Source organism: Cydia amplana, chromosome 9 (genome assembly GCF_948474715.1).
Source record: "Cydia amplana chromosome 9, ilCydAmpl1.1, whole genome shotgun sequence".
In the NCBI taxonomy this organism is placed as follows: domain Eukaryota; kingdom Metazoa; phylum Arthropoda; class Insecta; order Lepidoptera; family Tortricidae; genus Cydia; species Cydia amplana.
The window spans coordinates 13714552-13726885 of record NC_086077.1 but is presented as its reverse complement, the minus strand read 5'-3'; the positions used below and the strand labels follow the sequence as shown (position 1 = coordinate 13726885).

At 37.3% G+C, this 12334-nt stretch overlaps 1 protein-coding gene across 4 annotated transcripts in view; it reads right to left on the bottom strand.

Moving 5' to 3' along the window:
- Positions 1 to 12334, bottom strand: part of LOC134651184 (voltage-dependent T-type calcium channel subunit alpha-1G-like) — a 48704-nt gene that overhangs the window by 24287 nt on the left and 12083 nt on the right. The window contains exons 5-16 of one of the 4 annotated variants that reach the window (XM_063506226.1): positions 11448 to 11727; positions 9952 to 10044; positions 9610 to 9842; positions 9084 to 9198; positions 7088 to 7168; positions 4536 to 4689; positions 4362 to 4400; positions 3753 to 3946; positions 3461 to 3644; positions 3175 to 3385; positions 2840 to 3049; positions 1786 to 1903 (exon numbers count right to left, since the gene is read on the bottom strand). In XM_063506226.1, the coding sequence (XP_063362296.1) occupies positions 1786 to 1903; positions 2840 to 3049; positions 3175 to 3385; positions 3461 to 3644; positions 3753 to 3946; positions 4362 to 4400; positions 4536 to 4689; positions 7088 to 7168; positions 9084 to 9198; positions 9610 to 9842; positions 9952 to 10044; positions 11448 to 11727 (1912 nt within the window). Of the gene's footprint in view, positions 1 to 212; positions 379 to 1785; positions 1904 to 2839; positions 3050 to 3174; positions 3386 to 3460; positions 3645 to 3752; positions 3947 to 4361; positions 4401 to 4535; positions 4690 to 7087; positions 7169 to 9083; positions 9199 to 9609; positions 9843 to 9951; positions 10045 to 11447; positions 11728 to 12334 lie in introns of all 4 variants that reach the window. The other 3 variants (XM_063506224.1, XM_063506227.1, XM_063506225.1) reach the window with 3 other exon arrangements.

Here is a 12334-nt window from a genome sequence, read left to right as displayed (position 1 = left end):
ATAAAAATCCAGACAAGGATAATCATCGTTCATCTTTTTTCACATCATTGCCAAAGCTGTCAAATAAGATGAACTCGTTTCTTGCCGATTTTTTTATGAATGGTAAATACGAGAAAATCGCGGTGTCTATATACCCTCTACTAGAAACTCGTTTGGGATCGCAAATAAATCTTCTAAAATTACCTTGTGCACATCAGTCTCACGAGTCTTACCTGGAAGACGGTGACGGTTGCCCACAGGATATTATTAAAATGCTTTCTGTCGCACTCACACTTCGGGTGGTGCGAGATGATCTCGGGGCAAGTGCAGTCGCGCTCGGAGCCGTTGTCTTCGACGAACTTGCAAAACTTACCACCGAATAGATACATGCCCAGAATACTGCGTCGCGGAGCGGATGAAAAAATGAAAGAAAAACAAAATGCTATGCGCATCGCCGCGACCGAACCATCCAGACGACATTCTGTGCAGTGCGACGGTAACACTGCTATTATATATACTAGTGTTAAATAAATGTGAACTACGGCACGAATGTTACTTTGTGCACATTCTGGCCTGAGTCTGGTAATAGCTTTTAATGTAACCAGACAAACACCAGACATTACGCTTTAGGTATGGTAAGCTAAAGTTTACAACTAAGTACGATGCAAAGCAGTGTTATCGCCGTTGGAACGTCACACCAGCGGACGTGTTAGATAAACCTTAAAGTTATAATATTTATTAAATTTTGTTATAAAGTGCATTAAGATCCCAATTTCCATAAATTGATGACTAATATTAGTTTATCATTCCATTTTTATAATAAACTGCCTCATGTCCTTATGATAAAAAAATAACAAATGCAATATATAAAATAATGAATAGATAGAAAAAGGCGAAATAAATGGTGCATAAAGATTTAAACCATTCGTAATTCTTATTCATATATGCTCAATTAAATATCATTCATGTTTAATTGCAATAAATAATTCAAGTTCATTTTTTAGTTATGCAAAAGGAAAAAGATAATAGGAAAATAAAGTGAGTGGGCCAAACTTTTAAGCGTTAATAAGTTAAAAGTTAAAATGTTGAAGAAAAGGGTCAGAGTAATTAGATTATGTTACTGAAGAAAAATAAAGACGCCAATCTGAGAGCAAAATCAGTGGACATTTTTGGTCATTTATAGTACCATTTCTGCTGGAGAGTATTTGACCAAAATTTCCCACAAATTTTGAAAAAATAATGCATAAGATAGTATATTAGAAGCAGCATGCAAAGTGAGATATACTGTATAAACTGATTGCAGCTGTGGTAGTGGGAGTAGAGAATCTGACGAACAGGGTAACCCGCGACTCGGCTCCGATACATCTGAAGCTAACCTACATTCAACCAAGCTCACTGACTAACGTATGTGCTCCTGACGGCGTCTGATGGGAGTACTGAACGACACAACATGGTGATCGACTAATGATTGGATCAATCAGATACGGATGGTTCTAGAGTTGTCACTACGCGGGTTCTAAGGTAGCATACGCGATTGAACGTCTGTTGACAAGCACAGTGCTGCAAGCCGTCGTTCAAATTGAGTTTCGTTTTATTATGCAGTAAATTTGAAGAGTGTCTTGCAGCAGAGTGAACAGTCGCTTGTGTACTCGCGTGGTTAGTTATATAGCGGTCACCAAAAATGTTGTTATTAGTACTGTCATACTGTCGTGAGTGCTGACTGCTGACGGACCCGTAAAAGCGTTTAGTAATGTTCAGTCTGTTTCTGGGTTATCTGTTAGGACGTTAATTGAAAATATTGAATACCTGAAACACTGTGATAAAGGCCCACAAGAGCGTATCAAAGTTTTTTCTGTCGCACTCCTCATCGCCCTCATTGTCTTTCTCGCAGAATTTGCATCCGAAGAGGTTCATACCGAGGATGCTGAACGTTACCACGCAATATCAATTAGATAACACGATTACTTTAGGCCTTTCAAATATAAGGAGGAGATAAATTGAGATGAAATAATTAATAAGAAAATAAGATGGTCTAAAATTATAAATTATGATGTGCAGGTGTTAATTAATAACTGAAATGGACGCAAAGCACAAAAGCGTGATAGACACATACTATGAATTTTGTAATAATAGAAGAGGTAAAGATGTTAAAAGTGTGGACAGTGGTAGTGTGTAGTGGGTAGAATGTCACAGACAGAAATGATTCACATTTATAGGATAAGATTGAAAGAAAAGGAGAAATCACTCACAGTTAGGCAGTGCACAGGGGAAGGGATGCGGATGTGACAGTTTAGAAACATTCAGAATTTCGTATTTATTACTGAGAGTCAGCTTTATCCGCCGTGGGCTACGGAAAAATTAACAACTGATTGAGCAGTCAATCAGAGCTTGTAGGGGTTGTGGTAATAAACTACTTAGTTAGGTACCTACAGTGATAAATGGGAAGGTTAAAGAAGAAAAAGAAAAGGAAGGTAGGATTCAGAAGTTTACTAATTTAAAATTTCCCTAAGTATATTTCTCTCTTTTTACTGTAATAAAATTTAGCGTCAGTTAATAGAACGTAACAAAACCGTTTAATTAAGTTGTTGGTAGACAAAGAAGAGATTTGAAATGAACACAAAGTTGAGGAAAATTGTAAGAATTCTACAAAACTTAAAGCAGTTCCGACATTTTTGTTTTATCCTTCATGTAAAATTAAAAATTGGTCAATTCTGGTTTGAACTTTATTTAAGGCATGCAATTTAGTATCCAATTATTTAAGTGTTTAATTTTAATTTTATTTTAATATACCCCAACAACGTTTATAGTTCACACATCACAGAATTACCTTATGATAATAGTAAATTTATTAATTATTTACCTGAATATAAAAATGAATAGAACTAGAAGTGAGAAGAAGACTGCGACATTGTCCATGGTACGGAGCATAACGAACAATTGCCTGCGCAGGTTGGGCATAAAGCGGACCAACTTTAGGATGCGCAGGAGCCTGAATGTGCGCAACACGGAGAGTCCGGAGTTGCCGGCCAGTTCCTTCTCATTTCCGTAGCTTTGCGCTAATTCAAATCCACTGTTTAACAAATTAATATAAAGGATTATTTTTGTAACTTATAGTAAACAAATAAAAAAGCTCCATATTAAACCCTTCTGTGAAGTTCACCAAAACCCTGTACTATAAAGTATAAAAAAACTTACCTTAAGATTACAATGATTCCGTCAAAAACATTGAATCCATTGGAAATATACTTGAAGGGACCTTCTGCTATGATTTTAAGAATCATTTCAACAGCAAAAATTGCAGAGAATACGACGTTGCTGATTTCTACTATTACTGTCAATTCCTCGGGTTGATTGTGGTACTCAATTCCCATGGATAAAGTGTTAATTAGTATAGCCAATAGTATACCTGAAATACAAATATGTAGTCAGTAAACCTATATATTTTCTAAATTTTTAACTAGTTTGTGATATAATTATCTACCTTGCTGAAAATATTTGTGATTGACTACATCTTTTATATGTTTTCTTAAAAAAGAAAAAAACTTTGATATTTTTCGCCAAAACATGGAGCAAGCACTAGCAAATCGTCCCTTTCGCGCTTCTTTTGCGGCTGCCTCGGCTGCCAGTAGTTCCGCACAACATGAATAGTCTTCTATGTCATGACCCTATAAGAGACAAAGCAGACGTTTAAGGTTGATTTTTAAATTTTATGGCAACGCCATTTAATTACGGATACTTAGTTTCTATGGTGGTCATCAAAATTTTCACCTTACCTTACAGTCTTTGTCTTCACCGGCCCTTTTGCTAATGCCTTTAGTCAATTCTTCAAAAAAGGAGTCCAAAGTAACTTGTCCTGAAGGCAGTGCTGCTGATAAGGCTCCCGACAGTGCCAGGAGTTCTTGGCAGGACATGGTTCCAACGGCCGCCGCTCTCTCCTCTGCAGTTTCGCCTGTCGGCAGGTCGAACTCTACACCCCCAAATTAATGTCACTACAGTGCGTTCATAAGTTTCGTGACTAAGTTGTTTTCTAACACATCAAAAACATCGGAAAAATGATGATTCAACAATTGCGTATTTAAAAAAAAATCTTTAATAAAATAGATTTATTTATAACCGATGCTTTAGACTGAATAGCAAAAATTAAAAACAATAGATTTAAGTATGTATACATATATAAGTACATAAGTAGTAGTAGGTAGTAGTTAGAGAAGGAAGTTTACTACAATTATGTTAAGAACATAGAAGCAGATTATAGTAGTTCTTAACGCAAAGAGTACCTAAACCGTCCTATTGATCTCTATGAAGAGTAAAAGAAGCAAGTATAGACCAGATTGTTCATGCCCGTCTAATAGATCGTCTAGATCTACCGTCTCTAGACTCACCGCTGTGGCTCTTAAGCCAGTCACGTTGACACAATGAATCTATAAATATTTATAATGTTATAAAATTTGGAAAATTTTGTTAAATAGAATGATTGCCGAAAAGGAATTTAGCGAAGTTTTTTAGTTTGCAAAGTCAAGAGGTTTACGGTTATTTAAGTTAATTAGATACAGCACCTGTTTGAGTCATTTTCTCCGAAGAGCAGACGTTGTGAGGATGGCCGCCGTGGGGAGAATTCGGTGTGTGTAGCAGAACTGTATCGCTGAACATTACTGATGAGCGCCTTCGAGCCAGTGATGGCGGTGACAGGAGCGATAGGTTTGACGCGTTCTAAAATATTACATTGCTTACTTTACACCTGATTTATTCGCATCCAGACAAGCGCTTGGAATGTTTCACGTGACTAGTCTAAATTATAAACTGAAGCAGTTTAAAATGTCCACAACATGTCGTTCAACTACTTCATTTCGTAGACGTAAACAAGATAGCTTTTTGATGTGACTGTAAAGCTCCACAGCTGAAACATCATGTCAGGTGAGCCACATTTTTATTTCACCGCAGCTGTAATTCTGTCTTTACGCTCCCTTAATTATTTATATGGCGATGTAAAATAGAAGCCTTTTGAACCCTAATAAAAGAGCCATAATTGTAAACATACACGTCCCCGTCGCATCAGCCGAGCCGTCACGTACGCCTAAAAGATCACCCCTAACATTATCTGTTCCATTCGTACATCCATGACACGAGTAAATAAAAGCAACAGGTATCATGAACTTTTATCAGGATCAATAAAACCTAGTAAGTGAACAAGTATTACATACTTATATGATCTCTTGTACAAAAATGTTATGATATTTTTTATAATCCATTATTCTAAGTTGAGAAAATATAACAGGGAATCTTCTGATACAATTATACATATTTTTACAGCAATATAATCAACATTAATTAAAATGTAGACGATTTCAAAACTCTTTACGTACAGCTAGCCACCTAACTGCATGACCGCTTAATGAATAAATTGCAGCTTGCTGTACTATCTTTTTGCAATCTATCCTTTAAGCGACTATAATAACCTCAAGTAAATTCCATTGTATACCGTAAAATGGGGTGAGTAGGGTCAAAACTGAAATTTAAACCTCGATAACATTTTATTTTTACATATGAAAACTGAATGGTGTATATGACACCGTAAGATTGTGAACCCGTTTGTTTATAATCTAACGTAGGTTAGGTTAGGTTAGATTATAATCTCCCTACCGTCAGTTTATAATGTAACTAGCGAGATTATAATATGACGAGTGTTTACAATTTTACGGTGACATATATAATAAGTGTTCCGGACGTTTGTATTTTAGTTTTTATTTTATTTTGTGTAGTTCCATTTCATAACTTTGAAAATAAAGAGGAAAACCCTCCTCACCCGGCCTGGTGCCTCGTATTTGGGGTGAGAGGGGTTTTCATACAAAGGTGATTTTGGCAGATTGTTGGATCGATTTTTTTTATTATGCGTATTACTGTAACTCCATTTTAAATTGGAATACATTATTTTTGTAGCAGTAGCCTTAAAATCCCTTCTCACCCCCCTCTCAAACCTTCTCTCCCCATTCATAACCCACCTCTCCCCGCGAAACCTACTCACCCCGTTTTACGGTATCTCCCGGACCCCGAAAAATTTCAGGTGCCGGAGTACCGAGCGCCTATACTGTATATTATGTAAATTTCCAGCATCAACTTTCAGATTGATCTAGCCTAGATTACGAGATGGTGCACTGTCGTAACTATACCGTACAGAGGAGCGCTTTGTAAAATTGAGTGCACGGTGTATTTGGCGTAACATGAGTAGATTTCACTGCACGCGAAATTGTCATTTCTTCTTTGATTCATATCATAGCTTTTAAGACACATACTCGTACCTATCGGGGAGACTCCACTATGTAAAGTTTATAAATTGAAATAGTTATAGCACTTCTATAATGTTGTTATCACGAATATAACACAATTTCTACTAAATTAGTAATTACCTACCTTGAGCCTCTTATACCAATAAGATTATACGAACATGCCATTTACGTAAGTAGGTACCTATATAATAATATAAATTGATTTAAGATGATTATTTTGGGATCCACAGCGCCTCAGTATACCGTGTACCGTGTACCCTATCCCTTTCCCAATAAAATGCGGCTAAAAACACACACGAGCCTACGTGGTACGCTTAAGGGTGCTTATTCTGATTGTAATAACAGGTTATGATTGTTATGAATTTGATCTGGATTTGGGATATGATCTGTCAGTGTCAAAAGTGACGCTTCTGGAGCTTTCTTTTGTAGAAATGTCAGTGTACAGTCAAGTGTAAAAATATGCACTCGTCATACTCAAAAATATCTATATAATAGTCTCATAGCTCTTATGTCACCGGATTAAGAACTACGGGACATACTTTTGAGTAAATTGTATGCACCTATATTTTTAAACTTGACTTTACCTATACCTTTAGCCCAATAAACAGAGGCCAAACATGCATGAGCCAGGGCTCATTTAGACGGCGCGTGAACATGTATACGATTTTAGTTACATTGCGGACTATTGAGGTTACATCAATTCTGCCGACCGATCAAATGACGCAATGTAATGAAACTCGCATGCATTCTCGCACCGTCTAAATGAAGGGCTCATTCAGTCAGCAAAGTGAGTAGAATAATTATCTGAAGCATTATCACATTACCTCCAGGTCGGCGGCCGAGAGCGACGGCACGCGCAACAGGCTCGGCCGCCCCAGCGGCTCGTCACCCTCCTCTTTCCCGGTCTGAGAATTATATTGGAGATGGTTCAGTTTGATACAAGTACTTGTACAAGTAGCTAAATGAGAACACCGGTGGAGTGGCTTATTATTGGATGAGCTATATGTCTCGTTCATCGACTATAATAATCTTACGCCTCCGTAAAATATCACAAATGGAAGTGAATTCGGGTTTAATAAAAAAATCTTTAGAGATGGTTAACAAATATATAATAAAAGACGTGATTGATTGATTGAAGATTTGATTGGCGACAAATATAGCCCGCGAAAAAATGTTACTTGAAGACCGTGCGTAATGTCAGTAGTTGAAATATTAATTGCCTTAAATATATAATATGGAAAAAAGATAACTGAATTTCCTTTTTAGGGTTCCGTAGCCAAATGGCAAAAAACGGAACCCTTATAGATTCGTCATGTCTGTCTGTCTGTCCGTCTGTCCGTCTGTCTGTCCGTCCGTATGTCACAGCCACTTTTCTCCGAAACTATAAGAACTATACTGTTGAAACTTGGTAAGTAGATGTATTCTGTGAACCGCATTAAGATTTTCACACAAAAATAGAAAAAAAACAACACATTTTTGGGGTTCCCCATACTTCGAACTGAAACTCATAAATTTTTTTTTCATCAAACCCATACGTGTGGGGTATCTATGGATAGGTCTTCAAAAATGATATTGAGGTTTCTAATATCATTTTTTTCTAAACTGAATAGTTTGCGCGAGAGACACTTCCAAAGTGGTAAAATGTGTGTCCCCCCCCTGTAACTTCTAAAATAAGAGAATGATAAAACTAAAAAAAATATATGGTGTACATTACCATGTAAACTTCCACCAAAAATTGGTTTGAACGAGATCTAGTAAGTAGTTTTTTTTTTATACGTCATAATTCGCTTAAATACGGAACCCTTCATGGGCGAGTCCGACTCGCACTTGGCCGCTTTTTTTGTACCTACATCTAACATTCTTATGACTAAAGCCACAAAAAATAGTATCCATATAGGCACTACTTATAAAAATACTCTTGGGCCTAATTGCAAAAGAGCAATGCGAACTAAGAGAGCAAGTAACCTGCATTAGCCCTGGTATTAGTACTGGCGTTAGTAACTGGTCAAATCTAAATCGGTCTCAAGCAACATCGTGGGGGACAAAGTGGGATGTCGTCTTAGAGTAGGCGCGCACGAGCAACTTTGTCTCCGCAACTTTGTGTTTTGTCTCTGTCGCACTCAAGTGTCGAAGTCAAGTGCGACAGAGACAAAACACAAAGTTGCGGAGACAAAGTTGCTCGTGCGCGCCTACTCTTAAAGTAAGCCTAATGTTGAATTAAGTAATGGCTTGTGAAAATATTATGTTGATCCTAATGTAATTGTTTCGGGCGAGTAGGGTCCCCAGGTCATTCATAAATTTCATAAGTAGTGAAAGCGAGACAGTGATATTCCTAAATTACCCCAGGGCATGATGCGTCAGGCTTAATAGATTCGGGGAAAATATTTTACTGAGTGAATTTGGTCGAGAATTTGGGATTAGGTACTTTAAGACCAACAATTTAGAACTTACGAGTACTTAGTTTTTGTTTTTCTATAACATTTTCAATTACTTTTAGTAGAAAGTTGAAGAACATTATATCATAAATTTTAATGGACGAATATTTTTTCATTGTGAATTGTGTTAAGTAGTGTCTCGGCAAAACAGGTTAAATATTTAGGAGGCTAAAATATGCAGGACACCTTATAAAAATGTTCAGAGGAAATAGGAGTCGTATAATTTTATTATGTGCTGCGACGATACAATTCAGGACTACTTTTATCATATTACAATAAGTAGTCAATAGATAGACGGTCCATAAATTAATTTCCATTTACTAATAGTAGGTCTGTACAGGTCTAAAGATGCTAGAAGGTCTTACTGCAAGTAATATGTGTGTACCTGAGGATGTACCCGCGGGCAGCAAGGATGGTGTTGCTTAGGCTTGTTTGCTGGCAGTTGAAGTGTTTCTCTGCTTGTTCGCCATTGTACTTGAGCTCGCTGGTATCGGTATAGCCTAAAAAGTAAAGTTTCATGTACTGTTGGTTTGTCTTTTATATTGTACTAGCGACCCGCCCCGGCTTCGCACGGGTTAACAATTTATACATAAACCTTCCTCTTGAATCCTTATCTATTAAAAAAACGGCTTCATAATCCGTTGCGTAGTTTTAAAGATCTAAGCATACATACAGACAGACAGCGGCAAGCGACTTTGTTTTATACCATGTAGTGATTTAAATAATAAATACAATAAAATTAAAACAATTAAATATCCCTCTAGAGTCTACATAGATGAATTGTCCTTATAATATTTAGATACTCTTTGGAAAATTAATTGTCCTATTTAGAAAACTTCGTGATATATAAGAAACAAAGGCAGAAACCGCATCTTTCCGTACTAATTTGCAACTAAAGTTAGAAATCTAACCTGATTTTCTTGGCCATCCTCCGTTTAAACCTCCTCCACAGATGCGCCACATACTTGACAATCTCGGCATAGCACGTGGCTGGCTCGCTATTGTTGGTCGACGACGCCAGAGTCGAGGTGGACGTGAACCGAGCGCGCTCAGCGCGCATGCGCTCCATCTCACGCTTCTTCGTCTCGCTGAACTGGGTCGCGATGACGACGAGGCAGAGGTTGATCATGAAGAATGATCCGATCTAGAAATATTCCTTACAGTTCATTTTTTTTATAGTGATTACCTATGTGCTATAAAGTTACGATTCCATCTTGGCTCAAGTCCGTAATATCAGATTTGTATACACTTACCACAATCAAAAGAACAAAATAGATCCAGTCCCAAAAGCTGTGAGCATCTTGCACGTAATACATTATATCTGTCCAGCCTTCCAATGATATAACCTTAAAATAACAAATGTTTATGAGTAACGGAGATGCCTACGTGTACAACATTTGTAAATGTAAGTAGTTACGAGGGGCGTTCAAAATATTCTCGGTATTGATATCTTACAACCTCTTCTAAAATTTATTTCGTTACTGGCCGCTAAGGTTTATTCATTGACATTAAAAAAAAGTATCATTCGAACCGAGATGTTCTTTTGTTTTTCTGCAATTGCTGAACAAACATGAACATCATGTGGGAATTGACAATGTTAACTAAATTAGAACATCGATGCGTGATAAAATTCTTGACAAAACAGGGTAAAAATCAAAAAACCATAAAAGAGGAAATGGATTGTGTTTACCGTGAGTCTGCTCCTTCTTTATCTACCATTCAAAAGTGGTCAAGCGAGTTTAAACGTGGAAGGGAGAGTGTTGAAGACGACCCTAGACCTGGCCGGCCTGTAGTAGCTACTTCACAAGAAAATATTGATAAAGTGGAAAAACTTATATTGGAAGATGGTCGAGTGAAGGTAAAATCTATAGCACAAGTAACCAATCTCTCTATTGGTACCGTACATGATATTATCCATGACCATCTTAATATGTCAAAAGTAAGTGCAAGATGGGTTCCGCGAATGCTGACTCGGCTTCAAAAAGACATGCGTGTAGCTTGTTGTTCCGATTTTATTGACCTGTGCGGTGAAAATCCTGATGAGGTGCTGCAAAGAATAGTTACTGGAGATGAAACCTGGGTTCATCATTATGACCCAGAGAGTAAACAAGAATCCATGCAGTGGCACATTAAGGGTTCAGCTCATCCCAAGAAGTTCAAGGTCATCCCTTCAGCTGGAAAGGTCATGGCCACGATATTTTGGGATTGTGAAGGAATATTACTGATCGATTATAAAGAAAAAGGTGTAAATATCACAGGACAGTACTACGCTAACATTCTACGTCAATTAAAGGATGCAATCAAAGAAAAAAGGCGAGGAAAGTTAACCAAAGGTGTTATGCTTCTGCATGACAACGCCCCCGTCCATACTGCTCATATTGCCAAGGCAGCTATTGTTGAATGTGGGTTTGAAACTGTTACTCACCCACCGTATAGTCCGGACTTAGCCCCCAGCGACTTCTTTTTGTTCCCCAATCTTAAAAAGGATCTGCGTGGAAATAAATTTTCCGATGATGAAGCATTGAAGGCGGCAGTGGAGGAGCATTTTTACACCAAAGATAAAAAATATTTTTATGCAGGATTAAAAAAAAAAATTGATCGATCTTTTAAGTGTATGAACATAGGGGGGGGAGTATATCGAAAAATAAAAATATCAAACTTTTCGTACTTGTTTGTTTTCATTCTCATACCGAGAATATTTTGAACACCCCTCGTAGGTATACATTTTGTAAAACATTAGAGAACTTACCAAAAATATAGCAACCCAAGCGAGACCGATGTTGTCAAAGGAGATCGTGCCTTGGAACGGGTTGGAACCCCTTTGAGTGCAGTTAGTGTAGTACTGGTTCCAATTTACACAAGACACGTTTGTCGGCTCATTGCGGGACGGGTACGGTTTGGCGGTCTCGTTGCAGACGAGCGGACCGTAGCGGTACGGCGGGAAGTCCCCGCACAGGTGCATACCGCTGTCTTCAGGCGTTGTGCAAATGTAGTCCAACTCTTTTGAAAACTCGTAGTAAAACGATATGCTGCGTAAGAGAAAGACGCTTGAAACTGAAGCTAAGCAATTGTTTGCTTTTAATTCGTTTTCTTAACCGTGAATTTTGTTACTGACATTGATTTCAATACGGATATATGAAATGTTAATGATGGTAAGCTAAATGACCATGGTAGTTTTAGTATCTGGGTAGCGTTATGATCTTATGATAAAAGCAAATTAAGCGATACTTATATTATTCTTTAACGGGACATGCAATAAAGACATTCATTGGCTTTAACGATCGAGACAAGATTCATGCAATGTTCATGCTGTGTTCACTATAGAAGTATAACGAATGCTCTTTACAAAACGATATAAATGACGAGAGTTAAGTGGTAAGTTATCCGAAAAATTTGTCTCATAAGATACGTGATAAATATGATCCTACTTAAGAAATAGATTATTTGTAATTAAGTGGTGTATGAAAATAAATCCTAAGAAGAGACACAAAAAGTTATTGTTCACCTAAAATTCTAATAATACTTAAATATTTATAGTTTATATACACCCACCAATGAAAAATGGTTCGAAACAACACGTTAAAATGTTAAATATGAAGTTAGTAAAAGTCGTAACAGCTTAAAGTGTCAGTATTA